At 39.2% G+C, this 27,735-nt stretch overlaps 1 protein-coding gene across 3 annotated transcripts in view; it reads right to left on the reverse strand.

Moving 5' to 3' along the window:
• Nucleotides 1-27,735, reverse strand: part of fgd4a (FYVE, RhoGEF and PH domain containing 4a) — a 59,997-nt gene that overhangs the window by 28,149 nt on the left and 4,113 nt on the right. The window contains exons 1-2 of one of the 3 annotated variants that reach the window (XM_086072806.1): nucleotides 26,353-26,882; nucleotides 971-1,054 (exon numbers count right to left, since the gene is read on the reverse strand). In XM_086072806.1, the coding sequence (XP_085928932.1) occupies nucleotides 971-1,054; nucleotides 26,353-26,428 (160 nt within the window). In that variant the 5' untranslated portion in view covers nucleotides 26,429-26,882. Of the gene's footprint in view, nucleotides 1-970; nucleotides 1,055-5,236; nucleotides 5,378-26,352; nucleotides 26,883-27,735 lie in introns of those variants that run through there. The other 2 variants (XM_086072807.1, XM_086072805.1) reach the window with 2 other exon arrangements.

Raw genomic sequence — 27,735 nt, forward strand, 5'->3', positions numbered from 1 at the left:
CTGGCTTTATGTGAAGCTTTTGTTGTATCCACCAGAACTGTGTGTGTGTGTGTGGTATAGAAACTGTGGCACATCACCATTAACACCCGGCATGGGGACTACCACCAGACTTTGTTCAGATTAACCTTGCTTTATTTTCTAATCCAGAAGACAACGTTAGATTAGACGCGCATCATTTTCGGCATGGTCAGGAGCTACAACAGTAACAGCAGCATCAAAATCAGGAAGAATGCAATGAAAGAGAGGAAAAGGAACAGAGACAGCGATGCGCACCAGTTTCACAGAGAGAAGACGGGAACAAAAGCAAAAATGTTAGACAAGAATGAAGCAAGTCAAGGATGAAAACATTGAGCAGAGAGATGAAACACACTTGACGATATACTAAATACTGCTGTATACTAGCTATCTAGCTATCTAGCAGGCTATCTAGCTAGATAGATAGATAGATAGATAGATAGATAGATAGATAGATAGATAGATAGATAGATAGATAGAATTAATGTCATTTTGATACTGACATCTTGGTGTTTCTTACACAACAATCTTAAAATAATATCCACAAATTATGGAAAACAATGAATATCTTGGTGGCAGAATATATTACATGTCTTCTATGTTTGTGAGGTGTTGAAAAAAGCTCAGTTGGAACTTAATATAGTGCAGGTTGAAAGAGGCCGGGATAAACAAATGGACAAACAATGCTCTGCAGAGCTTGCAGTAACACAACATCTCACCAAGAAAATCCAATTTAACAGAAATAAATGCACCCCAACTCATTTATTTGAAAACCTTGAGTTTCCTTTGAGAAGCAATACTATATTTTCTTTGTCCAAACTTTAAAAAAAGCTAATAATTAAAAGGGTCTGCATGTATCCATTTGTATTTATAGGATCCGCTTATATTTGTATAGTAGTTAAAACTGACTTTAAAAAAAAACATATGGAAGGTGAGCGTGGGTGATGCAGCTTACCTTTGGAGGGCTCGATTTTCACGGGCACGCAGGCTTCTTCATCAGCACACGTGGACTGGAAACATACCACATCATTGTTGCTCTCTGCAACCACATCAAACAGAATTCACCGTTACAATGACACAACCTACATTTCAGTAGAGCAGAGGTATCAAACGCATTTTAATTTAGGGGCCGCGTTATTTAGGAGCTAGAAAAGTATGTCTGTGGCCTAATAAGCTATAAATAAGTCAAAATTAATCAACTAAGTCAAGAATTTCACAACAAAAATGAGCACAAAATGTATAAAATTCTGAGTAACAGTCACATTTCAGAAAGTCATTTAAGTGCTTTAAACCACTGTATGCCCCAACACTAGCAACAATTTTTTTTATACAGTATATATCAAAATCAACATCATCATGATATATATTATATATTCTTCTTTTGTAGGAAAGAATGGACAATATTATTATTCAAGATACACCATGCTGTTAGACACCTACCAAAACAAACATTTCCTTTATTTTTAGTTTACTATATCCATTTATAAATACACATCACATCACATACGCACACACACAAACAAATCTGGCATTTACAGTCCACAGGCATCCCATTGAAACATGTGAAAACTGGAGAGCTTTCTGTTAACTCCAATCAGAAGTTAACTTGTTTACTTGGAGAAAATAAAGCAACAGCCTTTGGAGACCCAAACTAATTAGCCTGTCTGGGATATGTAGGGCATCGTCTATGGGGACAGATAACAATCATTATACACAGCCCGTTAATATGCACATAAAAGATTAAAGGGAAAATAGCATTAAAAACAATGAGGGGCTCAAAGGAGTATTAATCCATGTCATGTGTTTGTGTTACCAGTGGTTAAAAGTGTGTCGTATTCAGCACATTTATGTTTGATTTAAGTTAGTCTATATTTTTATTTGTTCTTGTTTTTTTCAACTAACCGTAACTTTAGGTTGTGTGTAAAATAATTAATTAGTCAATAATTCTGTGTACAAGTTGCATTGCTCATCTGAGGATTGCTTGTAAAATTACAAAATTAAATGTTTTGATTTTGGACGTCTGATTAATTGGTCCGACGTTACTCTTTTTTTCCCTTTACTTTACATCATCTCGCAGGCCGGATTAAACCCCTTGGCGGGCCTAATCCAACCAGCGGGCCATACGTTTGACACCCCTGATTTAGGCATCATTTTCATAGACAGGCGCCCGTGCGCTCGGTGTAAAAAACGGGTGCATTGTCAATTTCGCATTTGGAACCAATTTCAATTTCTGTTTCCGCAATGTCAAGGACTGTGAATGAGTCAGCTGAGTATTTATCTATTTATTTTAAAGGTGTCAGGTGTTTTTTTTTAATCGTAATTAATCGCATGACTTCAATAATTAACTCACAATTAATCAAATTAATTGCACATTTTATTTCTCAATTTTTATTAAAATTTACAATAAAATGTACAATATTTTTTCCCAAATTTTTCATACTCTTGTTAACATAAAAGTGGGAAGATAATAAATAATACATATATTTTATTTCTTTCTTTCTTACATTTTTAATTATTTATTTTATTATCTTCGATATTTGGATGTTTAATGTGTTTCTAATGTGTTTTTCCTTCTTCACTGAACATATCGTTATCTATTACAGAAGATTTTCGATTTTTGCATAATCGCCGCCAGAGGTGTCAAATCCAGGTCCAGAAAGTAAAAACATTGCAGCGACCAGTTTGGCTGCTTCTAATTGGCATGTAAACGAGCTACCGGGGAAATTATTTACCTGCCGGTTGTGGTTGAGTAGAAGCACCTGCAGCTAAAGCCAAACTTTGCTATACAGTACTTGGAAAATACATGAAAGTCTCTTGTTTTTAAAAATGGTACATGTAAGATTGGGGACAAGAAAAGTGGACTGTCAAAATCATGATGACCTACCATCATAGTGTGTGTGTGTGTGTGTGTGTGTGTGTGTGCACGTGTGTTTAAAGAAGTGGGTATAATATTCTGGCTCAGGGATTAAACTGGAGCTTTCTCCATCGGCCATCTGGACTCCTCATGAATGGCATCCCGCTGTTTACATGCACATCCACAAACACGCACACTATAAATGTCTTTATTATGCTATAAATACATGAAAGCTGCTTACACATGCATATTATTAGAACATTTGCATCAAAAAAAAGAACCTACAAACTAAATGTGTGACCCTTGCACCAAATTGCTCGGAAAAGTGACCAGCATCACCACACACTTGTTTCTTTAAGTCTGGGAAGTGTCACCATGTTGTCAGCAGTGACACGTACAAGGTATGAAAGTAGAAAAAACAACAACAACAAAAAACAAAACCGTGTCTATTCCGCCAAAAGACAAAACAACATATTTAGCAGACGTTGAGTGTCCAGCAACTGGCTTGCTCCAAAACATCCTCATCCGTACCATCAACATCCTGTTTTCACATTCAACAACCTTTGGCTAACCTACTGAGCAAAAGGCCACGACAGATTGGACGCAATCAGGTGCACATAGCCACTAAATGCTGCGGACTGGCTGCGGGGGGACATCAGGGTCCTCAGATGAATCATTACCATTACGCAACCTTTAGCTGAATGTCAACCTTGATGAAATGATAACACGGCCGTGAGAGACACAAAAGCGGCATTGTGGAAAAACTATTCTGTTGATGACAAACGTTATTTGTCAAATCAATTGGAATTTTAATCAAATTCAAACCAATTTTTCCTTTTTCGAGGAAGTCAATTAGTATCACTGCAAGTAAACTATAGCAAATACGCAGAATCAATTCTACAATACATAAATACCATACACACACAACATATGGTAAACTTGCACAATCTATAGAGTATAAACACAGAACCGTTGAATCGTGTATTAGGATTTTATTGGATCAATTTGACAAACATTTTCAGCTCAAAAACCATGTGATGCTATAACATTGATTGCAGGGTGTCTTTGGTATACCTGAATTTGTACCTTAGAACAACCTGCCATCTATCTTAAAAGTACTCAGTAGTCAAATGCTAACTGTATTAAAGCGACAGTGTGTAGAATTTAGTACCATCTAGTGGTGAATTAATAGAATGCAATGACCTAAGTTCAAAGAGTGTGCACAAAAGTTCCTCAGAGAGACCACACTTTGCAAGCCTACCAAATTACTACGTTCGCACCTTCAGGTATCCGTAGCAGGAAGATGGCGGCGAAACATGTCAGTGTGCTGAAAGGCGTGGCTAACATAATTCAGCTCAGGTTTGATGAATTATATTGTGTGTACTAAATTAACTCATTCACTGCCATTGACGGCTATAGACGTCAAAAATTATTTTGAACTATTTCTATTAGTTTAAAAATGTTCCCACTTTTGTTAACAAGAATATAAAAACCTAGAAAAAATGTTTATTGTACATTTTGAACAGATATAAAATGTGTAATTAATCATGACTTAACTATTGAAGTCATTGTTAATTAATTAATTAAAATAAAAAAATGTTTTATCACCTGACGCGATAAAAAAATAAAAAATAAAAGATTATTAAAAATTAGGGACGTCAGGCGATTAATCTTTTAATTGTAATTAATTGCATAACTTCACTAGTTAACTCACAAATAATCACAAATCTGTTCTAAATGTACAATAATTCCCCCCCCCTAGGTTTTCATACTCTTAACAAAAGTGAGAAAAAAAAGTTAAACTAATAGAAATAGTTCAAATAATTTTTTGACGTCTACAGCCGTCAATGGCAGTGAATGAGTTAATTTGCATATCCTCAATTTCGCTGTAGCCTGCAATGAAAACGATTCTAATTCCTAATTTATACCTTCCTTCAACAACTAAATGAACTGTGTGGCAATTTTGTGTTAAAGCACACCTATTATGTCATACGTTGACATGCACGCCGCTGCAAGCATGTTTTTCTGTGTTGGTCCTCTCCATAGCAACAAGCTGACAAGGGCAGAGTGAAGACTCCTCTTCATGACAGCAGCTTTGTAATTCACTTCCGAAAGTGTCATGACAACTCAAAGTGCTCAAGCACGCTCTGTGAGCAGCGGAACCAGCAACAAACTCCGGGGCGACGTCTGCTTTCTTTACGATAGGAACATTCTCACCATGATGGTGGACTGTTTGTTGTTACATCCACGAGAACTCAAGACACCACTTCAAGAATGGTTCGAACGTAACAATGCAGCATGTGTTTGCCACAGGAAACAAAAGCCTTGTAGTGTAAATAAATAAATAATTAAATATGTCCACAGTACCTGAGCAGACCTCTTTCCAGAACTGCAGCACTTTCCAAATACCGAACTCCACGCGATGATCATCCATATCGCTAATATTGTTGACATTTGCGGTTTTTCCTCTTGAAAATAGTCCAGATGCCTTCAACTACAAGCTGGCTTTGACAGCCCCGCTGAATGTATTTACCATCACAGTACCTGCCCCGTCACTTTACAAACCGGTTTCCTGGAAACCGGGTATGACGGGGTGGGGGGAAGAGGAGGAGGGCTGAGCTGCCCTCAAAGACACACAGTCAATTTGAATGTGTCACTGGGAATAAATTGAGGGCGATGCTAGGGTGGGAGTCGGGAATACAGACGACGAGGGACACCAAAGCAGAGGACGGAATCCCTGACGTGCAATGTGTTGTCAAGAAGGTAGCGAAGACAGTATTCACAGTGGAAGCTTGACATTTAGTAAACCACAACAAGTCCTATTTAACATCAATCTGCAATCACACATACGATCCAATATGTACAAAATTATAATTTCTCCAGTGCAATCACGCTTAACAAACACGATTACAAATTATATCAAGAAATATGGATGCCACCCTGATGCTCACCACTCCCACTTTTTTTTCAGACCGATACCAGTCCAAGTACTCAACCCAAGTAGTCACCGATACCAGTGCCAATACCACTAGCAGTTTTGATACATAAAATTACAAAAAACAATGACAGATACATTTCAAAAGACCTATACATCCCAATATAGCATTTCCCCTTGCTTGAACTAAGACCTGGTATTGGCCTGATACTGATACCTGGTATCGGTACTCACCCATCCCTACTTAATCTGCTTATAAATCAGTCCCAAACGCAGAAAAAGATACATTTTAACATACATGCTATATACATAATCTAGTAAAAATGTATTTGCAGACCTTGGAGAGTATGGGTCATTCCATGCCAACCCCCCCCCCCCCCCCCCCCAAAAAAAAAACATTTTAACCAAGCAGATTTGAATTTTAATGAAGCTTGCTGTACTTGTTGATAATGACCTCACAATGCTAAATCTCACATTTTAGGTCAATCGGAGCAGGGGCTTGGGAGATACAGCACGGTGAATTTGAATATTCTCCCTTCCTTTGAACCTGTATGCTGCATTCACACAAACAGTGGGGGAGGCGTTTCCGGCAGCACGATTGCATTGCCTGTGATAGCGTTTTTGTTGCTAGGTTGCTTCGGGGGCGGACTACATTGCACATAGCGTCCTGTCTGTTGGCAACAACACGGCCAGCCGGGACCGAATGGTAAACAAGGAAGTAGCATACTGAGTACTGTTGAACTGTACCACTATCGAGGTAGCAATAGTGTTTAGCATGCTAAGCTATTTAGCGCTACAACCGGCCGCTGGATAAGCGGAAGTAAACAGGGTACCTAAAAAAAAAGAAAAAAGGGCGCTGTTGGAAAAAATAGTGTCCTGGCTGTATAGTGCCAGTAGAAGTATCAAGCGGTGCTCTCTTTGTTGACTCTCCAAAGTGCTCTACACTATTTGTTCACCAAGCGACATGCTAGCAAAGGACGCGCTCCAGCACACCTCCCCCGCTGTTGGTCTGAATGTAGCAGTATACCTCAGGAACTACTGAGTCAGTTGTCACAAAACAGGTATTGTTGGAATGAATAGCCATTGAATATTCAAATTTCAATGAAGATCTGAGTGTATGGATATTTTGACTCTTTATGACAAGGTGATTTGTCATGGAATGACCCGTATGCCACAACAACAGTTGTAAAGTGAAGTGACAAGGACAATTGATATCATATTCATCCAGGGGATCACACCTATAGATCGAGTTAAAAGAACAAAAGAAAAACGTATGGTTACACACTACAACATCTTACAAATAAAACTCGTGTCATTTTTTTGTGTTGATCAGGTGCAGATACAAGTTTGACTTCTTTTAGTCCCCTTTCATTTTTTTTTAAAGAATTTTTTTTTAAATTGAATTGAAAGTCCCCACCCCAAAAAGCAGCATTTAGCATCTAAATGGAAACGTCACCAAACTAACTAATACTGCAGTGACAAAGCTAAAGCTAAGACTTTGTATTTGCAAACTTTTCCTATAGAGAAGGGTGAGTAGCAATGACAAGTATCAATACTGGCGATACTGGCTTTATTTTAACGTGTCCGGTAGCCTACTTGTGGAGGCCGATACCAGCCACCGATACTTAAGGATTGTTTTTTTGTTTTTTTTAAGTTGACATTGAATAAGTCCTCCTCGGCAGTGTACTGCGGGAGTGACACATCGTTGAATCATCATCTTTATGTATCAAGTACAGTGTATCGGTACTTTGTATCGGTGAATACTTAAAGAGTGTATACTCATATGGGTATCCCTATTTTCCTAGATTGAGATATTGACACATAAAAGAACTATCCTAGTGATGATAAGCAGTACGAATAATAAATGAATGGCAAGTAATGTGGGGGACACATTTACATGCCAAACCACGCCCCTTTAATTACATCCTAGTTCATGCTGCTGATAATGCGACCTTGGTTATTGAACGAGAGCAGATGCAGTCGTGTCCCCACACGGAATTGACAATTACAAAAGACTTATGGGTCGGCCACATTTACAATTGAGTGAAAATGAAACGACCTCGTAGAGCTTTTTATGTGGCTCAGACAACCAGATGAGACCCTTTGTTGAGAAAACATTATGCGGATGCCAGAGATTTTCCTGAAAAGAATGCGTGAAGAGCAGCAAGTTTTGTTTGTATCGCGCCATATCGGATCGGGACAGCAGCTCCAGGCAATTTTAATACACAGCATATGTTACAACTACAATTGGATTAAAATTGAGCCAAGCACGTGTCTCATGAAAAATACATATCTGCCTATCTCATGAGTGGCCCCCCAGCGTGCACCCCCACACAGCCCAGCACGTGAAGATGCACTTTTAGCATCACCCGAAAATGAATGAGGACAAGCCGCGGCAAGAAACGGGGAATTTTGTAACAAACAACAAAGTTCAGGGAGTTTTATTTTATTTTTTTTATACTCAAGAAAAGTGCAGCAACAATCCAGAAAAAGAGCAACAAAACTTCTGTTATAGTCAGGCAACATATTGATCTACATTTGAAAGTACAACAAATAATCAATTAAACATTGGGACACCATTTTCCAGACTGAATGAATTTAAATTACTGGTGAATGTTGCTCGATGCAGGTAAGTTCAAACATTGTTATTTACACTATACATGAACAGTATAGCTGTGTTTGACAAAATGATAACCCGCTTCTGCCTCCCTTCGATTCTGTTAAAACACTATGGACAAATCGTTTTTCTTTTAACTCATTCACTGCCATTGACGGCTATAGGCGTCAAAAATTCATTCGAACTATTTCTATTAGTTTAACATTTTTTTCCACTTTTGTTAACCTCGAAAAATGTCTTACTTGTACATTTAGAACAGATATAAAATTTGTGATTAATCGTGAGTTAACTTGAGAAGTCATGCAATTAATTACGATTAAAACAAAATATTGCCTGATGCCCCTAAAAATAACAAAAATAATTAAAATGATAAAAAAGGAGAAATTATTAAAAATTCAAAAACATTATTAAAATATTTGTTTAAAGAAAATATTATTATTATTTTTTTTAAATCATTCAAAAAAAAAAAGATTTTAAAAAAGTAAAGATTTAAAAAAAAAATTAAAATACATTTTTATTTTAAATTAAAGATTATAAAAAATTAGGGGCGTCAGGCGATTAAATTAATTATTCGTAATTAATTGCATGACTACTAGTTAACTCACGATTAATCAAAAATGTTATCTGGTCTAAATGTACAATAATCTTTTTCTAGGTTTTCATAAAAACATTTAAACTAATTGTTGAAATTGTTCAAATTAATTTTTGACGTTTATAGCCGTCAATGGCAGCGAATGAGTTAAAAACAGATTTCGTAGCATTTATGAAGATAGATGACTGATTAGTGAGCAAGGAGAAAGAGGTCGACTGTTAGAATGAATAGGCAACACCCGTTCTCTCAATCTCTATTAATACTTCCCCCTTTTCACTGCAGCTCTTCTTTTTTGTCGCACCATCAACCCTGTGACCTCCCGACCAGTCTACTGCGGAGAGCTGATCCCAGCCGCCCGGCGGCAGCGTCTAGATGTGTCAATCGATAGGCTGTTCGTCCAATCAGCACATCTCACTGGGTCTCTGGCAGACTTCTCATAAATGAACAACAGGCATTAATCAGAGTGAGCCCTGGTTATATAAGTTCAAAGCGTATATGTGTTGAAGTACAATGCGATAAGAGATTTCTTAACACTTTCCATGCAGTCATTTCCATTTTAAGCCTTTTTCCATTTTAATCCAAAAATAGTCCTTACTGTTCCATCCACGAAGCAAAAGTACTTCCTGGCTTTAAAACATTTACAAAAATAACCTCATGAGAAATTCTCACAAACCAAAACTTTCTATTGGTCATCACTTGATGGTCTTCGTTCAATGTAGACTAAAAGGCATGAAGCCGCAGCGACAAATATAGGAGCAGATGACATTTGTGAAAGGTTGATAAGCACATGGCGTCATTATATTTTGTTGTCAGTGACTGACACCTACTGTTTTTTTCTCCAGATAGTCACTGAGTGACTAGGACTCTTCCACATACTCTTCTGTGTTCAATTAAACCACATCACATCTTATGACTTGAGCCTATCAAATTGATCGAAACGAAATGGCTGTATATTGTTTACATCCAAAGAACCGCGATTTGGATAAGAACTCAAATCGTCACAGTTAAAATTCCTGCATACGGTATCATCTACAATAATACCCAATTGCGAGGGAGTTATGCTGAATGATGAAGACGAATCCGATTTCACTCGATGCATAATGCATGAAGTAAACAGTAAATGTAGTGGCCCATCAAACAGCACGGACAGAACTCAAACAGAATCATTGTGTCCAGCAGGATTCTTGAGTTTGGTATGAATGAGCCTCTCTGACTCGAGTCTCTGGAGCCCGCATTCTTAGCACTGAACTGGAATGCGCAGAAAAGCCTTCTCCTGAAAGCGGAGCCTGAAGCAACAACATGCTGAGAGTTATAGATATATACAAAATAAAATAATAATTTATGCCATTTTACTTGATAGAAAGCAGCTCATTCAAGCGGAAGTCAGAACAAATGCTTTTTATTAGGGCTTGCCTTAGGTTGTGAAGCGTATTTTACTTGAAGGCCACTAAATACAATGTGCAATGCTAAACACAATCGGACAATGTACGTAACATTGCACATTCGAAGGTGTCAAAATTCATTTATTAATTGGCAAGTAATCGATCAACAAGTATTTTAATAATCGAGTTACCGTTTAAAGCCTTTTTTTTTAACTTAAAAACGTCCAAACCCTTTGATTTCAGCCTCTCAACACAATTTATTCTGATTTCTCTAGTCTTTCAGATTTTTTTGGACATTTGCAAACACCTGCTTTGCTTTTACTTTGGAAAACAATGACCCAATCAGTAACTGAAACATTTTTTAAAAGGTTGGTATAAGATAATTCCCTTTTGTGTGATCCTCACTCTAAAAAGAGAATTGTTGACCAACTTAATAAAATTGCTTCAAGTAGTAACACAAAATTAATCCAAAATGATAAATTAATTAAATTAATCCAAAGTGAATGTTGAGTTTAATTAATTATGAGTTTATTAACTCTTTGACTGCCAGACGTTTTCAGAAAAGGGATGCCGCCAGTGCCAGCCGATTTAAGCATTTTGACTGATTTTCAAGGTCCACAGAAAATGTTCTGTTTGGACTATGGAAACACACGTACTACCAAATGAAAGATTGGACTTTCATCTTTCATCAGAAAAAAAGAGTTTGTTTCTACCTTATTCCGTTCTTTAGTAATCAACAATAGAAAATGGTTAGTTTGACCCAATTTCGCCTGTGTTGGACCAAAATACGGAGAAATCAAGCTTTTAGTGAAACGATATTATTTCATGCATTCTAGTGAATTTGACACTTCTTTTTGTCCATGAATGATGCCACAAACACCTAAATAGTGCTTTACTTCTATAAAACACTACCACCAAGAATGAAAAAGTGTTTTTTGATAGCAAAATACGTTTATTTACATTCAACAGTGTAACAATTTGACAACAATTTGGCAAACTATTTACAAATGTGTGCAACTGTGGTGCTATTTACAAATATGTGGATGTTTCAACGACAGTTTTTCTTTTTGTAACACTCTCCTGCGTGCAAAGAGACGCATCAGCATTTGCACAACAGATTGCCTCTTCGCGTGCGCCACTTTCTTGCCGGCCGTTTTTTTCCGGGGAATAGCAAGTATATACTGCAGTGTGTCATCAAGTCTAATATCAGGATCATGCTACGGTTACGTTACGGTGGTGTTACGTCTCGCTTCCCCGTGTCCTTCAGTTGCTATACCGGGTGGTAGGAGATGTTCTGATCCATTTTATCCACTCCATTCATGGTGGCATCGTAGTCCAGAAACAGTGTCTTCTCCGTGATCAGACTGTACCCGCTCCTCCGATGAATATGCATTGGACTCGGGGTACTCTTCATTGTCCGATCGAATGTCCGCTTGTGCAGCTCCGCGTTTTCCGGCCTTAGCAGCGCTAGCCGCGCTAGCCGCGCTTTGCCGGTGAGGCTTACTACTTGTTCATAACAGTCACGCCAAAGCTTCCAACTTTGGCGTAGAGCTCGGAGTCATCTTCATCATCATCATCAATCTGCATTGGTCGATGCCAACTCTCCATCGCCCGATCGAATGTCCGATTGTGTAGAAGTACCCGGCCGGCTATTGTGCGCGTTTTCCGGCCTTAGCAGCGCTAGCCGCGCTTAGCCGTGAGGCTTACTACGTGTTCATAACAGTCACGCCAAAGCTTCCAACTTTGGCGTAGAGCTCGTTGTCATCATCATCGTTGACATCAATGCGCTTTTTAGTATTGATTGATGCTTTCCGTCTTTGAAAAAAATGCTCAAGCTGAGCTGCTTGTAACCGGTTGCTTGGTCAAGCCATTGTGGCTTGGATCAGCCATTGTCTCCTCAACACTCTAGCTCCGCCTCACGTCTTCTACTGACGCCCACGGTGGGCGGCCCATCCAACCTTGTGCAAAGAGAGTCATCGCTGCCCTCTAGGGGCCAAAACGAGTCTTTGACTAATCAGATCTGCCTGATACTTTCAGCACAGCTGCCCAAGGCTTTCCTGCACCCGTTTTTGAAAAAAAAACAAAAAAAACATAGGGGACGTCTTTTAACGTCCTCGGCGCCCTTCCCTAGGTTTATGCTAAACGTTTTATAACGTTTATGGCAGTCAAAGAGTTAAACTTAACATATTCACTTTGAATTAACTTAATTCAATCGTGTCAACAATTCTCTTTTTAGAGTGTTGCTTACATGTTGGTTATCAGAAAAAAAAATAAGCAAACATTTGGATTATTTTGCAGTATATTACAATTTGAATGCGCTAAGAGGCCAGTTGTTGACTTGAGCGCCTCTTACAACTGTAAGAGGCTGATGCTTGCTAGCTTAACGCAACAAGTTAATTAATTGTCAGAATATAGCTCAAAGGGCCACTGTGAATCAAGTCACATGGCCATATGTACGGAATTGTACACAAACCAGGTTATTATTTCCACCATTCGGGCCACGGGAGATCGTTGAAGTGAAAAGCCCAACAGGATAAAGTTGCTAGTCGGGGAGGAATGCTAGCAACTTCCCGCTTTTGGCTTCCAAAAAGAGGACACTTTAAAAGTGACCTTAAGTGGTGACTGCTTGGACCGTATTCAATGAAGGAATCATTTATCTTAAATAATATGAACAAAAAAACGTGTAAACTGTGAAATTGCATCCGGAGCTGTTATTGTTCAGCTAGCTAGCCTGCTGCGCTAATGGCTAAGTTTCACCATCCGTCACACAGCTTTACTAATAACAACCATATTACGAGATCAAATATCATCTTCATCGTGACATGACTACGGGAGTGGGAAGAGGTGTGTATGCATGTGTGTGTTGGGGTTGTTAGATTACTGTTAAGGTTGTCTTCATAAGTCTTAATGTGTCCTATTTTTTCTCTCCATTTTCACTCATAATTAACACAATGTGGATAATGCTGCTGGCATTCTGGTTTTAGAGTCACGACAAGGGTCACGTTTTGTATTATTTAACCATTTAATCTTAATTTATATTATAAAAACAATTGCCATTTTAATGTAGTTGGTGTTTTTGTTATGATTGAAAAGGACATACTAAATATAGTGTTATGGTATGTGGCCTGCTGAAAAATTTATTTGTAGCCATTTAAGATATGTTTAGGATATGATTCATCTGTGAAAAAACAACAACGTTATTCTGTGTCATAACTTTGTCCTAACACAAACTCACAAATGACAAGATTGTGCGCGAACACCCACACTCCAGTTGTCACCTCGGGGGGGGGGGGGGGGGGGGGTTAAGGTGTCAAACAGAATCAGCATTTCTGGTCGGTGCCAGCAGAAAACCGCTATGTACTAAGGAGAGGACAAAACAGCAACTTGACTCGCTGCCAAAAAAGGAGCCAGTGCCTTTGCATCGGGCATGACATAGCATTTTATTTTGACTTCGGCCTTTGCAGTACAAGAGGAAGACAAAGTACACTGTAATGTATTTATTTATCTAATATAACGTGCTAAAGATGAGAAAAATAAAGTGATAATGACACTTCTATTTATACGCACAAATTCCTCTTTTTAGTTTCACTTGAGAAACATGTTCTCATTTTAATGTGCACACTCTTTTTCACTTCACATCACAAAAGTGCATTTCTGCGTACCAAGCGAGACCACAATTTGATTCTCTCAACAAGATAACAACATAAAAAATGATGATGAAAATGATGGGATTAACAGTGCATTACGGCTCATCAAAATCACAAATTTGCAATCAACATAACAAATTTTGTTCATTAAAAAGTTTTTACAACGTGCTACGAAATGGACACATTGGACAACTGACGCATTCAATTTACCTCCGAAACAGCAGAATCTGGCCATGATAGTAATATGTATTCATTAGTAATAGTAGTATGTTACTCCACAATGTAATCAAATGTAATTAATTACTTTTTCCAAACAAGTAATCAGGCTACAGTTAACTCTTCAAATGCCAGTGATAGTTACTTTGTAGCATGCATACGTATAGGTAAAAGCAGCATTTCAGAAAGACTGCCATTTTGTACCAATTTAAGCAAATGCAGCTAACTGCCTGCAGGGTGCAGTAGTGAGCAAGACTTACATAAACAGCGCACACTTCTCGGCAACGGTGCCTTTCTCACGCTCACATTTGATTGAAAACTAATGTTAGCACAAACACTATAGTAGGCTGCTCACTAAAGTCACTTAAATAGAACACTTAAGAACGTTAACTGGTATTAAACAGTGAAATGCATTGTGGGACTTTTTAATTAACATTCACGTCTGCGGGAGTGACATCATCGTTTTCAGCACATTGAGACTCGCGTCCATAAACATCAAGAGGGAATTAAGAGATTTGCACTTTCAAGATGCAAGTACAGTCTTGTGAGTTTGTGTCAACTAAAAATAAACATATTAAGGTTTGTTGCACACTGACAATGTTGTCTTTGAATGTCTCACGATTCGACTGAATTCCAATTTTTGGGTCTGCGATTCTATTCAGAATCGATTTTTCGATTAAGAACGATTTTTGCTTCAAAATTATTTGATTAACAATGATTTTTGCTTCAATCTATAGATGTGCGAGGAATTGTAATGATCTACTCCAGTCTGACTCGCTAATGCTAATTAGCGCGCTAATCGCGACACTTTTATCACTCAAAAGAACAGCTCCATGCTGAAAAAAAAACTTTTATTGGAATAACTTGATTGTGACTTTTTCCTTCTACTCTCTAATGTGGCTACAACTTAACAGTGTATTAGTGGAACCACACTGCCCCTCAGTGGTCAAACCAGGTACAACATGAACAGTGCTTCAAATAAAGGCACACACAGACAAGGCAAGACAGCATAAAATAATTTAAATAAAATCGATTTTGGGACAATTACAATTGATTCTGAATCGTACGAAATGAGAATAGATTTTTTGGCACACCCCTAATTAGTTTTGCCATTACAGCATTCATAGTTAAATATGACAAGCAAATAAGACTGTCTTTAGTTTAGAAATTATTTTAAAATGCATGTTCGTTCAGTGATGTCACTTTAAAAAACAACAATAAACAAAGTTTGCCTAAAGCAACTGAAGGGACTCATTTCTCTGAAATCCTCTCCTGTTGAAGAAGCATTCATTTGCGGTTCTCAATAAAATGATACGTTGCCCATTGTCCATCCATTTATATTCCAAATGAGTCGGGTCATTTTAGCATACGTCAATATTGCAAACACAACTCCCAATTCCCAATTGGTGCTGATGCTAACATAACATACAGTATAGTAGCTGTCCAGGCTGGTAGCGTCAGAGACCGTTCAAACAGGTGATCCATCGTTGCCATGGCAGTGACGAACACCATTCTCTTCATTAGAACCAGTGCACCACAGGGAAAATGCACACTCAGACATACACACGAGTGTACCAACACACTCAACAGTGCATATTCTCCCACAGCTGACGCAGCAAACTGGAGTAAACAGCAGCCGACTCTCCAAAAGGAAAAGCATTACGTGCGTGCGTGTTGCGAATTTTTTTAGCGCAATTTAAATGCAGCTGAGAGTCGCACCGACAACACCTTTCTGGTTGCGGCACCGCTTCATGTCAGCCCAGTCAACCCAACGCCCTCTGACTGCATCGTAGCCTACATGCCGGTAATAAGCACTAACCTGTGTGGAGATCGTGTCCAGTCCCACCGGTCGGATTCAGAGTGGAAAATGTACTCCCGCCCTAAAAATAAATAAATAAAAAAGCTTCCTCCCCTCTTGCGCGAGGCTTCCAGAGCCGGTGAGCAGGTTGAGGCTGCCGGTATACTGCTGCCTGGCTGCAATGCTCGCATCCTCCCTCTTCCTTCCGTCACTCCCTCCTCTCAGTGACACCGACTCAACCTCTCGTCTCGCACTCTCTCTCTCTTTTCTTTTATGCTTCTCGCGCTGCTCAGCCTTCCTCTCCGCAGCGACGGAAGATAATCACATTCCAGTGGAGATGGGGCATATGGTGGTGGTGGTGGTGGGGGCAGTCAACCCTACGAGCACAGCAAAGCCCCCTCTGTGCGTGTGTGTGTGTGTGTGTGTGTGTGTGTGTGTGTGTCGCATGGACAATCGGTCCCATTGTGTAGGATGAGGGGAGGGCCGGTAAGAGGGGAGGAAGCCAATGGCCACACTCATCTGCTGCCCCTGGATACTGCTGCTGGCCATAGCGCATACAAGATGTGGAACGCTAAGCTAAGCAACCCCCAAGGAGAGGGCCGTGTGACGCAAGAGGCACAGCGGCTTGAGCGAGAGAGAGAGAGATGATGATGATGAGGAATTGATCTGTTTGAGAGAAAAGTCATCTTTCAGAGCACCTCAGAGGCGTCTGTCATGATATACTTTGAATTTCAGGAGGAATTGACACACAACACCTCCCGTTGTGGCAGAATAGTCATTGTTTAAGTACAATCCTTGTTAGGAAAACTTCAACACAGGATCACCTCTTGTGAAATATATTAAAAGACGAATATGTAATGATGCCAGAGAATGAGTCAATCGACCTTTCGTGACATTCTCTATTTTTTGTCTTGAACCTTTCACTCTTCCCATTTCTTGTTTTCTTCACTACAATATAGTGACACACAGTTTCAAAATGTTACACGATTCAGAATTCATTCTCAATCTTCTGGCAAAATAACCTTCAAATGTCAAACACAACGTTGCCGTTATCAATATCATGCCACAACAGATCTACGCATACCTCATCAGAGCTTTCTTCAGCTGGAATCCAAAGTTAACTAATAACTACCCTTTTGCGTTATCTTTGCCATTATGATGCTTTTTTGCTACGCTTAATACAAAACAATGCCCTGCTGAGCTGAAGCATCTAAGTGTTTTGTTTTATGCTTCATTTTTAACAGCAATGACTGTATTTTTTGGACCATAAGGCACTCCCTTTCACTTTCTCAAAAATCGACAGCGCGCCTTATAATCCCGAAGCACCTTATATGGATGGATGTCGGCTTTTCAGTTTGTCATCTTTGATTCGAATTCCTCTCTATTATGTTCGCGTTCTCATTCAATTTGGCACATTGCTAGCAGGCCTGAGTTTTTGTCATACCGAAACTAGAACTACTTCCTCTTTCCGTGTCTAAGAATTATGAGAAATGTAGTTCTACTAGCCTATTGTGCGCGTTTTCTGGAGGCACGATGTTACAATGTAGTACGATGTCATTGCAGTCTGCGGGACCACGGGGGACACAAAGTTAAATTCCTTCCTATTTACTTTAGCATTCAAGTTCACGTTTTCATTTCATCATTAAGAATTTGGAAATGTAGTCCTACCAGCCTACTTTTTCAGTCGCCGCTTAGACCCAATGCAAGCTGAACTTTTCTGCCGGCATATTTCCCATGTTGCAATATGGGACCGGACCGGCGTGAAGGAAGTGACACAGCCAGCTTCCAAAATCAGGACTGGGCAAAAAAAAGAAAGAAAAAAGTTTGGATAATAGTGAGCGCATTGACTTGTTTACAGCTGTTGAACTGTCAACCAAGATAGCATATAGCATTAGCCAAGGTAATGGTAAATGGTACTTCATTTAAATAGCGCTTTTCCACCTTACAAGCGCTATACATTCGACTCCGCATTCACCTACAGATCGCGCAGCATTAGCAGCAGCTGGGGGTTCAGTATCTTGCTCAAGGACACGTCGACATGATCACAATGGCATGGGATTAAACCCACAACCACTCTACCACGAATACAACCACCAGACTAGCAATCATGCACGGTCTGAAACCAGCATAATAGCGCTAAATCTATCAAATAAACATACAGTACAATTTGAATAAACTATTTAATAGGGGTGTGCCAAAAAAAATCTATTCTCATTTACTACGATTCAGATTTATCTGTGTGTGCCTTTATTTGGAACGCTGTTCATGTTGTACCCGGTTTGGCCACTGAGGGGCAGTGTGGTTCCACGCGGTCTAATACACTGTAAGTTGTAGCCACATTAGAGAGTAGAAGGAAAAAGTCCCGATCAAGTTATTCCAATAAAAGTTGTTTTTTTGCAGTGTTCTCTTGAGTGGTAAACGTACCGCGAGTAGCGCGCTAATTAGCATTAGCGAGTCAGACTGGAGTAGATCAATACAATTTCTTGCACATCTATAGATTGAAGCAAAAATCATTGTCAATCAAATAATTTTGAAGCGAAAACCGTCCTTAATCAAAAATCGATTCGCAGACCCAAAAATTGGAATCGAATCGTGAGGCAGTCAAAGATTCCCACCCCTACTATTTAACATGCAATACTTCAGAAAAACAATGCACCTCAAAACCTGGAGCGCCTTATGTATGAAAATATTTAAAATTAGACCAAAAATCTTACTTGAAAATAGACTACATAGTAAGTAGGCCTCCATTAATATTGCCTGTCTGACCATGGAATACAGTATTTCATAATAGCATGTTTTTTTTCCTATGGGCAACAAAGTCTCGATTTCGGACGTTGACTCATCCGGAAATGGATTGCGCTCAACCATTGACATTCTATTGTACTGTTGATCGCTAGCTAGCGCTCTATCAGTAGCTGTTAAACTCTAACCCTGCCTGGACGTAATTCCCCACTCACACATCCTTGATTGTATGCCACATACACCACCACCAAAACTCAAGAGGAATATTTGAGGCTGTGCAGGCCTCATTACACGACACGGTAATTAATGACCGGAAGAGCGTAAGTGCATCCAGATTTCAACATTGCCACAAGTGAGCTGAGTTGCCTGCAGGTCTCTGTACAAATGCCGGTGTGTGTGTGTGTGCGTGTGTGTGTGTGTGTGTGTAAACGTTAGACAGGAAATCTGGCTGCTATATACAGAAAATTAAGAGTTACTTCCTGGGCATGTAGAGTGCACAGTCATGAGCACTCATAGGTCAGCTCGCTTGCTCGCGCACGCACGCACGCACGCACGCACGCACGCACACACACACACTTAAATGATTCACTGGTATAACTAATGTAAAATAATCTGACAAGCTAGTTTCATACAGTAGGTGGGTTTAAAGGTCTTAATGGTGTCTTGCCATATAGTGGTGAATATTGCTTAACATGACGGTGGGGAGTGGGTTACGGATGACTGGATTGGGGGGGGGGGGGCAACAGCCAGCAATTACTATTAGTCGCTCGTTGACGGGGGAAGGGAGTGCGCATGACGGCTGGCGACAGGGGCTGGGTGGGGTTGTGTTTGTGAGGTCGGGCAGAAAATGGATCGGCCACTCAGAAAACTCCCGGAATTCCTGTTGGCCACCTGGCCCCTGACAATGTATTATATTGATTTGAAATACGATCAACACTTGTTTCCATTGTAACTTTGAACACGTATGGATTTTTACATTGTGAATAAAGGGCCTATTTACAATCCAACACACGTGGGCATCTAACAGGGAAAAGTACCTAACCACCAAGCTGGTGTGCATAAGAAGATGCAAATATAGCTTCAATCCCTCTGCTTCATTATTCATTACCAACAAAACCCATTTCATAACAAAGTATTCTATTCTATTCTAATGTACCCAAGGAGGACCATAATCATACTTTACACGCGAGGTCAGTAGTTTTCCAAAAAGCAAACCGTAGACAGTCCAAGAAATGTCACACACTCCCACCTTATGTTTCTACATACGTCTTAACCACCTGCTCAATATTTTCCGCCCATCAGGAGCAGCAACGCGGCGAAAAAGTGACACGACTTCAAAATTTCTCACACCTTATCCGCCACTTTCAAACTACAGCTGGTGTTCCTCCTTTCGCCACCTCGCTCGTCCGTGTGGCTGGCTCACACGCACAGCATGCTCTCACTACTCTAATCCATCTTTTCTGCTTTATGCCTGAGGCGATGGAAGATGTCAGCAACATGGCTGCAGGCTATTGCCCACCACATCTCTATATACATCCTTAACTCATTCACTGCCATTGACGGCTATAGACGTCAAAAATTCATTTGAACTATTTTTATGAGTTTAACATTTTTTCCACTTTTGTTCACAAGAGTATGAATATCTAGATTTTTTAAATTGTATATTCAGAACAGATATAAAATCGTGAGTTAACTAGTGAAGTTATGCGATTAATTACGATGACAAATTTTAATCGCCTGATGCCCCTAATTATTATTTTTTTTTTAAGAAAAGATTATTTAAAAATTAGGGGCGTCGGGTGATAAATTTTTTAAATTGTAATTAATCGTATGACTTTACTAGTTAACTCACGATTGAAAAAAGAAAAGAAAAGATTATAGAAAATTAGGGGCGTCGGGTGATTAATTTTTTAAATTGTAATTAATCGTATGACTTTACTAGTTAACTCACGATTAAAAAAAGAAAATAAAAGATTATAGAAAATTAGGGGCGTCGGGTGATTAATTTTTTAAATTGTAATTAATCGTATGACTTTACTAGTTAACTCACGATTAAAAAAAGAAAAGAAAAGATTATAGAAAATTATGGGCGTCAGGTGATTAAATTTTTTAAAATTGTAATTAATCGCATGACTTTACTAGTTAACTCACGATTAATAACAAATTTTATATCTGTTCTAAATGTGCAATAAAAGTTTTTTCTAGGTTGTCATACCTTTGTTAACAAAAGTGGGGAAAAAATGCTAAACTAATGAATTTTGGACGTCTATAGCCGTCAATGGCAGTGAACGAGTTAATCAAATCTGGCTCATCTGTATGCATGCATCTCAGATACACAACCTTTTTTTCCCCCCATCTTCTTTCCTGCTGTTTATGAGGGTTAATGATGAATGGTCAGTGTTGTCTGAAAATGCACAGCTCCCCCCCGCCCCGAACACACACTGTGCATGTGCATCAGGGAACAGCTGACGGCAGGCAAGCAGCGCGTCTGGTAAGCATCTGCCCCCGCATCACAGACACAAGCTGCACTGGATTGGTTCCTCTAATCAGCCTGGGACACACGCCTACACCCTCCCTAGCTGTCAATCTGAAAGACAAGCAGTGATAAGCAAATGCACTCAAGCATGTAGTTATCGACAGTGCTTGAGGAGCGTCTGGATGCAGAAGATGCCTCGCTGCTTTCATTAGCTAGCCGTCTTAGCTTTTATCATCTTTCTCAGCAGGAAACACTCGGATTAATCAATCTGTGTAAATAACAGTGAACTCACCTGTATATTCTTATTTGGATGTAATGCAAAATTCTGCATTTACAGTACTGTAATGTTGGATCGTGAGAAATACTTCAATTTAACAGTTTGTGATTAAGGTTCGCAGAGGTGTAGGACTTCACAGAATCATGCCAGTTTTAAGCAACTTTCGGTGGATATGATTCAGTTCTACAAATTACAACGATGAATATCCTTTATTGTCACGTTAATAGCTTGTTGACAGGGAAATTATGTTATTCCTCTGCGCTTCAAATTAATGCAGTTACTCATCATCTGTACACCTATTTGAATTAGTAGACTGCAAAGGCTTTAAAAGTCTAAAATTAAGTTGCATAACAAGGATTTGCCATTTCCCCCTTCATGTGAATAATTAACTCGTTCACTTCCATTGACGGCTATAGACGTCAAAAATTCATTTGAACTATTGCTATTAGTTTCACATTTTTTTGTGATTAACAATGAGTTAACTATTGAAGTCATGCGATTAATTACAAATTTAAAAAAAGAATCGTCTGACGCCCAGAATTTTTAAATAATATATTTTTTCTTTTTTTAATTAGGGGCATCAGGTGATTAAAATGTTTAATTGTAATTAACCACATTAATTCACTAGTTATCTCAAGAGTAATCAATAATTTTATATCTGTTCTAAATGTACAATAATTTTTTTCTAGGTTTTCATACTCTTGTTAATAAAAGTGGGGAAAAAAGTGAAACTAATAGAAATAGTTCAAATGAATTTTTGACGTGTACAGCCGTCAATGGCAGTGAATGAATTAATGTTTTGGATGAGCAATCACATTTGATCTTACTGAACTGATTTGACAATCAGGCTTAAATTCAAGTGCTTAATGAAGCCATGACATTATTCACCTGCAAGATGCAATTGTTATACAGTTGTTGCTGTAAAAATATTACTAACATTACTATATCACTTGATTATCGAATTAATTGACAACTATTTTGATAATCAATTTTTGTTTGTGGCTTTTTCTGCACTGGCAAATAAATTCAAAAATATTTCCACCCAGGGCCTGCAATGTACTCAGGTACTAGTCATTGCTGTTTGGTGCTATGAATGAGTTTTTCTATGTATGTTTGCAATGTACTACTGTTTGAGTGGTCTTTGAACGCACCTCAAGCCTACTGCAGAACGCAAGTGAGTACTTGCTATTCTTGCTATCGGTCGTTGAATTCAACGTAGAACACACTATGTGGCCAGACAATCAAAAATTCTGATATGCCAGACTTTCTACATTGTGGTCGTGAAGCATCGCGGACGCCAGACGACCAATCGTTGAGTGTGTCACAAGACACTTTGACCGACTTTTATTTATGAAACACATACAGCGGAGTTGCAACTTCACGATATGGAGGAAGTGGTCTTGAACCGATGAGTTTGCTTTCAAAAAGGGGAAACGAGCAAATGCTAATGATGGCGTCACTTATGGTGTAGTAGTCCATTCACATGACTTGTATGTGGGCCATGTGGGTTCAGTTCACACTCAGTGACAATCTGAAAAGCGATGCGAAAGTGAAAGGTTGTCTGTCTGTCTGTGTGTATACGATTGATTGGAACCGATCCAGAGTTTAGTCTGCCTTTCAATCAAATTTGGCTAGGATAGGCTTCAACTGCCCACCACCTTCACAAGGATAAGTGGTATAAAAAATGGATGAACGTTATAGAAGGAAGGCATCTTAATTGCGAAGCAAAGTTGCTTATTTTGTGCCTTGCTTTGAGACAGTTGTGGTTTAGCTGCCAGCTTTGGATAGTATTGTTTTAGTGCTGATGAGAAGAATTTTGGTTTGCTCCCTATTAAGTCCCAGGAAATTTCAGTTGAACCACGATTACATTTATCTGATAAATATGAGCTAAGGGAGGGAGAAATTGTTGAGTTTGGTTTACCGAAATGTAGACCTGGTTCTCGGCTGCAAAACAGTTGAAAAGAGTATTAACTTTGTGAAAAATATTGCCATTAGGCAGGAAGTGACAGTAAAATAAGAGCCCTAAGAACGGAGTCCTGGGGAACAACTGTGGTAAGAGGGGAAATATCTGATTTAAAACATCAGGAGCTATTTGAGGTTGAGTATCTTACATCAGGTTACTTTACTCACGCAATTTATCTGCAGAAAGTGCTGATTTTAGTATGTGTGTCAAGGAACTAACACAAGGACAGGCTTGGGGAGTAACGGAATACATGTACCGCCGTTACGTAATCAGATTACAAAACAAATGTAACTGTATTCCATTACAGTTACAGGAAAATACATGTAATCAGATTACAGGTACATTTATTATAAATGGCGATTACCTTGAGGGATTACAATTTTTACGATGAGAGAGAGTGAGAAAGAGGGTGAAAGAGACAGCGAAAGAGAGAAAGAGCGCGTGCACGCCCGCATGAGTGGGAACGAACTGACTAGTCGTGTCCTCCACATGCGGGCAGTTTGAAAAAGCTTCACGGACGGGAGGAGGAAATGGAAACCGGTATTCACTGGACTTTACTCGGAGCGAAAGTTTGAGCTAAGAGTCCAGCGGCATGCTGCGCGCTGTAGCTTCTTGCTAGCTAGCCTGCTAACCTACAACCATAATGTGAGTTACACCTTCCAAACAAATCTTCCTCCCACCAATTTAAACATCACACACAACATATACACGGCTAAACTTGCGACTGGGATAAAAGTTCATTTTGCAGTTGATGTCACGCATCTATCTATCTATCTATCTATCTATCTATCTATCTATCTATCTATCTATCAATCAAACTGTGAGGTGTGGTTGCTTTCGCTTTCGCTTTCAATCAATCAATCAATCAATCAATCAATAGCCTACATGCTTTTTAATTACATAAGGATTTTTGCTATTTGTAGGCTGCCCGGGTCCCTATCACCCGCAAACAGCAGGGGCACATTGTATAGAATATATATTGTGGTGATATTTATTTTTATTTTGTCTTTATGAGCATACTCAATATTGGAGTAATCCAAAAGTAATCCAGTTACATGACTTTAATATTATGGTACTTGGATAACGTTACTAACTACATTTTTTAGCAGGTAACTTGTAACTGTAACGGATTACATTTTAAAAGTAACCCTCTCAACCCTGCACAAGGAGGATGACAATTTCACCAGAAACCTGATGGTCTTTTTTGATCATGAATTGGATTAAACTAACCATGCACAGAATGATTGATAAAGTTTGTATTCTACTATATATGCAGTATATCAAATAATTTTAGAACCTGTAATGTTTTTGAGTGGAAAACATTCGATTAGATCCAATACAGATGCTTCTGAAATGATCACACTTTCAAGTAAAAATGTTTACTGGGCAATCCAGAAGTTGGAAATATTCTGGACATGATCATACATAGAATAAAGTATTTGACTAACTTTACTGGCTGGATTTCAGAAAGTCTTCAATCTTGATGAGCCACTGTGTAGCCCAGACAACTGACTGCACTTCATTTTGAAAAGTCACAGGCACATGTCCTTCTGTGGAATATAAACCGTACACTGTGTGAAAGAGTCGGCCTGAGGCCATGGCTTGTTTAGACATTACATACAAGTATGTCATCACAGTCATCCATTACAGTATGCTCCTGCCATTGTCATCTTGCATACATTTCCCAACCGTCACCCATTGGCTCATGTCATGCTGGTTACATGCATGACTCACATTCTCTGATGCTGGGAAATATTGGTGATTTAACCATTTTTACTTGAGGATAAATAAACCATCCATCCAAAAAAAAGTACTTTATGGTACAGTACTTAAAATCCCAGATCATGTTTTTTGTTTGTTTTTGCCTCCGGAAGTGATAAGTCAACCACACCGCTTAAACATGCGGAGTTAATTAGTAAATACAACCTTTTGAGCACCTCAGTACAAGGTGAATGACAACTCAAACACTATTAAAAGCGTAGCCCCACACTGATTCCTACAAGTGGTGTCACTTGATCATGTGACACCCACTCCCACGTTGGAACAATAAGTGTGGTGAAAGGACTCGGGCTGGCTGGCCGGCGTTCCCAGCCTTTTCCTTCCTGCCGGCGAGAACGCAAGCAGAATGCTTGAGTGTTTTCTCTTTAAATAGGAAAAGGAGAGACTGGATGGAGCACTCCAACAATACATCCTAAGAAAGGTGAACACTTCAACACACATCCATGCATATAATACGTGCCCTTTACCGCTGCACAAAAACACACACAACACAAACACAGTTGGGTAACGGGCCTTCAGGGACCGTGGCCAAAAGGCCAGAGTGGATGGAAAAAAAGTGCGTAGGGAGGAATGATTCCCAGGCCTCTGTAGACAAAACTGCTTTTTTTTTTTTTATCCAGCATGCCCCCCTCGGACTGTGCTTCATTGCTTTGCAGCAGCGAGCTCGTCCACATGGAGACAAATACTATGGCTCGGTGAACCAGCTATTCTGATAGGTGCTTTTGCCAAACATTCACATTAGTAAACCGGTCACTGCTGCACTTCAGCAGCACTGCTAAACAAAGACAACTTTCAAACACAAATTAGAGCGATGAAGATCATTTCCACTTCATTAGGATGAACTTTTTTTTTTTTTAAACCATCATTTATTTCCACTTGTTTTGGACCTCCAACAGCAAATGGTGAACAATAGAAAGAACATCATTACAACTTGCTTTCTAAAGATTCTCAATGCACTTAAGTTGAAACAAACTATATATAAAAAAAAAACGCAACACTGTAAGAAAGAGGAAAATCACAACAACAACAAAAATTCATCTTTCATCAAATAAATCTTACCATAACAGCAGAGCAGACACATCTTTGCGTTTTTACCTTTCCGTCTCCAAAACCAGTACTTGCGCCGCCGTTTCATTGTCAATCCAAAATCAGAAACCAAAAACAGGTCTTCTGCCACCTATATTGTGATGGCTCGCTTGTTCAGCTCAAGTAAAACATCTCAGCTGAAACCTCCAGTAATTAGTGACCAAACAGTCCACGTTGGCTGTAAGACCAGTCAAAATAGCACAATTACACATAATGTTCAAGTTTTGATCATTATGCATAGATCTGGTGCTAAAATGCTCTCCGTTTTGCTAAAATTCTCTTTTCCACTCCACATCCTGCGAACAAAGAGCTAGATCCAAAGCAAGATGCTCTGCTGATGCAAACTAAAGACAGGTACACTATGTAATCCACTAACACCTTCACGTGGTTCGCTCCTTCTGCAAAAGGGGATGTCCACCATTTCAGAAAGTTGAGAGAAAACTGTTCTTCACATCGTCGTCCTCCCGAGTTCCATCCTCAAAAAGCTGAGCAGCCTGAGCTTGGCGGTAAAAGGTAAAACTGAATACTGTAGTGTTTTGGAACGAACTTAACAATGGCAGGAGGAGGGGAAACAACACACCGTGTAGTCAGGAAACGCATGTGGAAAGGCTGAGACGGACCCTGTGCTGCCACTGATAATCTTTTGTGTATCGCTAGAGACGCTAAAGTTGTTTGCTTCAATTCTGTGGTACAGTTCCACAACCAGTAAAGTGCAAAAAAAGTCAATTTTACATGACATCAGCCACCAACTACGAAATACAACTCTTATACCAACAATCCTAATGTAGTTAGTTGACCTGATACACGGTAAGTTCAATTGAATTTTGTATTCAAATGTTCTGTTTTGGGTACACTTCACATGGGTACCAACTGCAGTGGAACTTTCATGACAAACAAAGCTTCTCTTCTTCTTGTACGATACACCCACTTGCCAAGACGAAAGAACATGAAATGACAAATGTCCAACATTTATGCCATTGGACACACCATTTTTCCTCTTCTTTGTTTTAACTCAATGGCAAATTACACTTTGCCAAGCTATATGATGCTTTAACATTGATGTTTCTAATACCATTATCCACCTGGGGCTCTTAACAAGTACAAACGCTCACCCCACTCCGACTGGCCGAGTTGGTATCATCAGTGGCAATGTGAATGGCCCGCCTGAAGCGGATAGTGAACAGATCCACTAATATTTTTAACAAGGCGGGAAGCGGGGAGTGTCCCTTAACAATAACATGCTACAAATTCCATATCACAATAAAAAAATATATATTTTGAAGCAGTCAAAAAATATATATTCTGAATTTCTGTCTCAAACCTGTCCTGCCCGCACACACAGATGGCTGCATCTGT

The sequence above is a fragment of the Leptonotus elevatus genome, chromosome 4 (assembly GCF_054856555.1).
Source record: "Leptonotus elevatus isolate MCC_2025b chromosome 4, RoL_Lele_1.0, whole genome shotgun sequence".
In the NCBI taxonomy this organism is placed as follows: domain Eukaryota; kingdom Metazoa; phylum Chordata; class Actinopteri; order Syngnathiformes; family Syngnathidae; genus Leptonotus; species Leptonotus elevatus.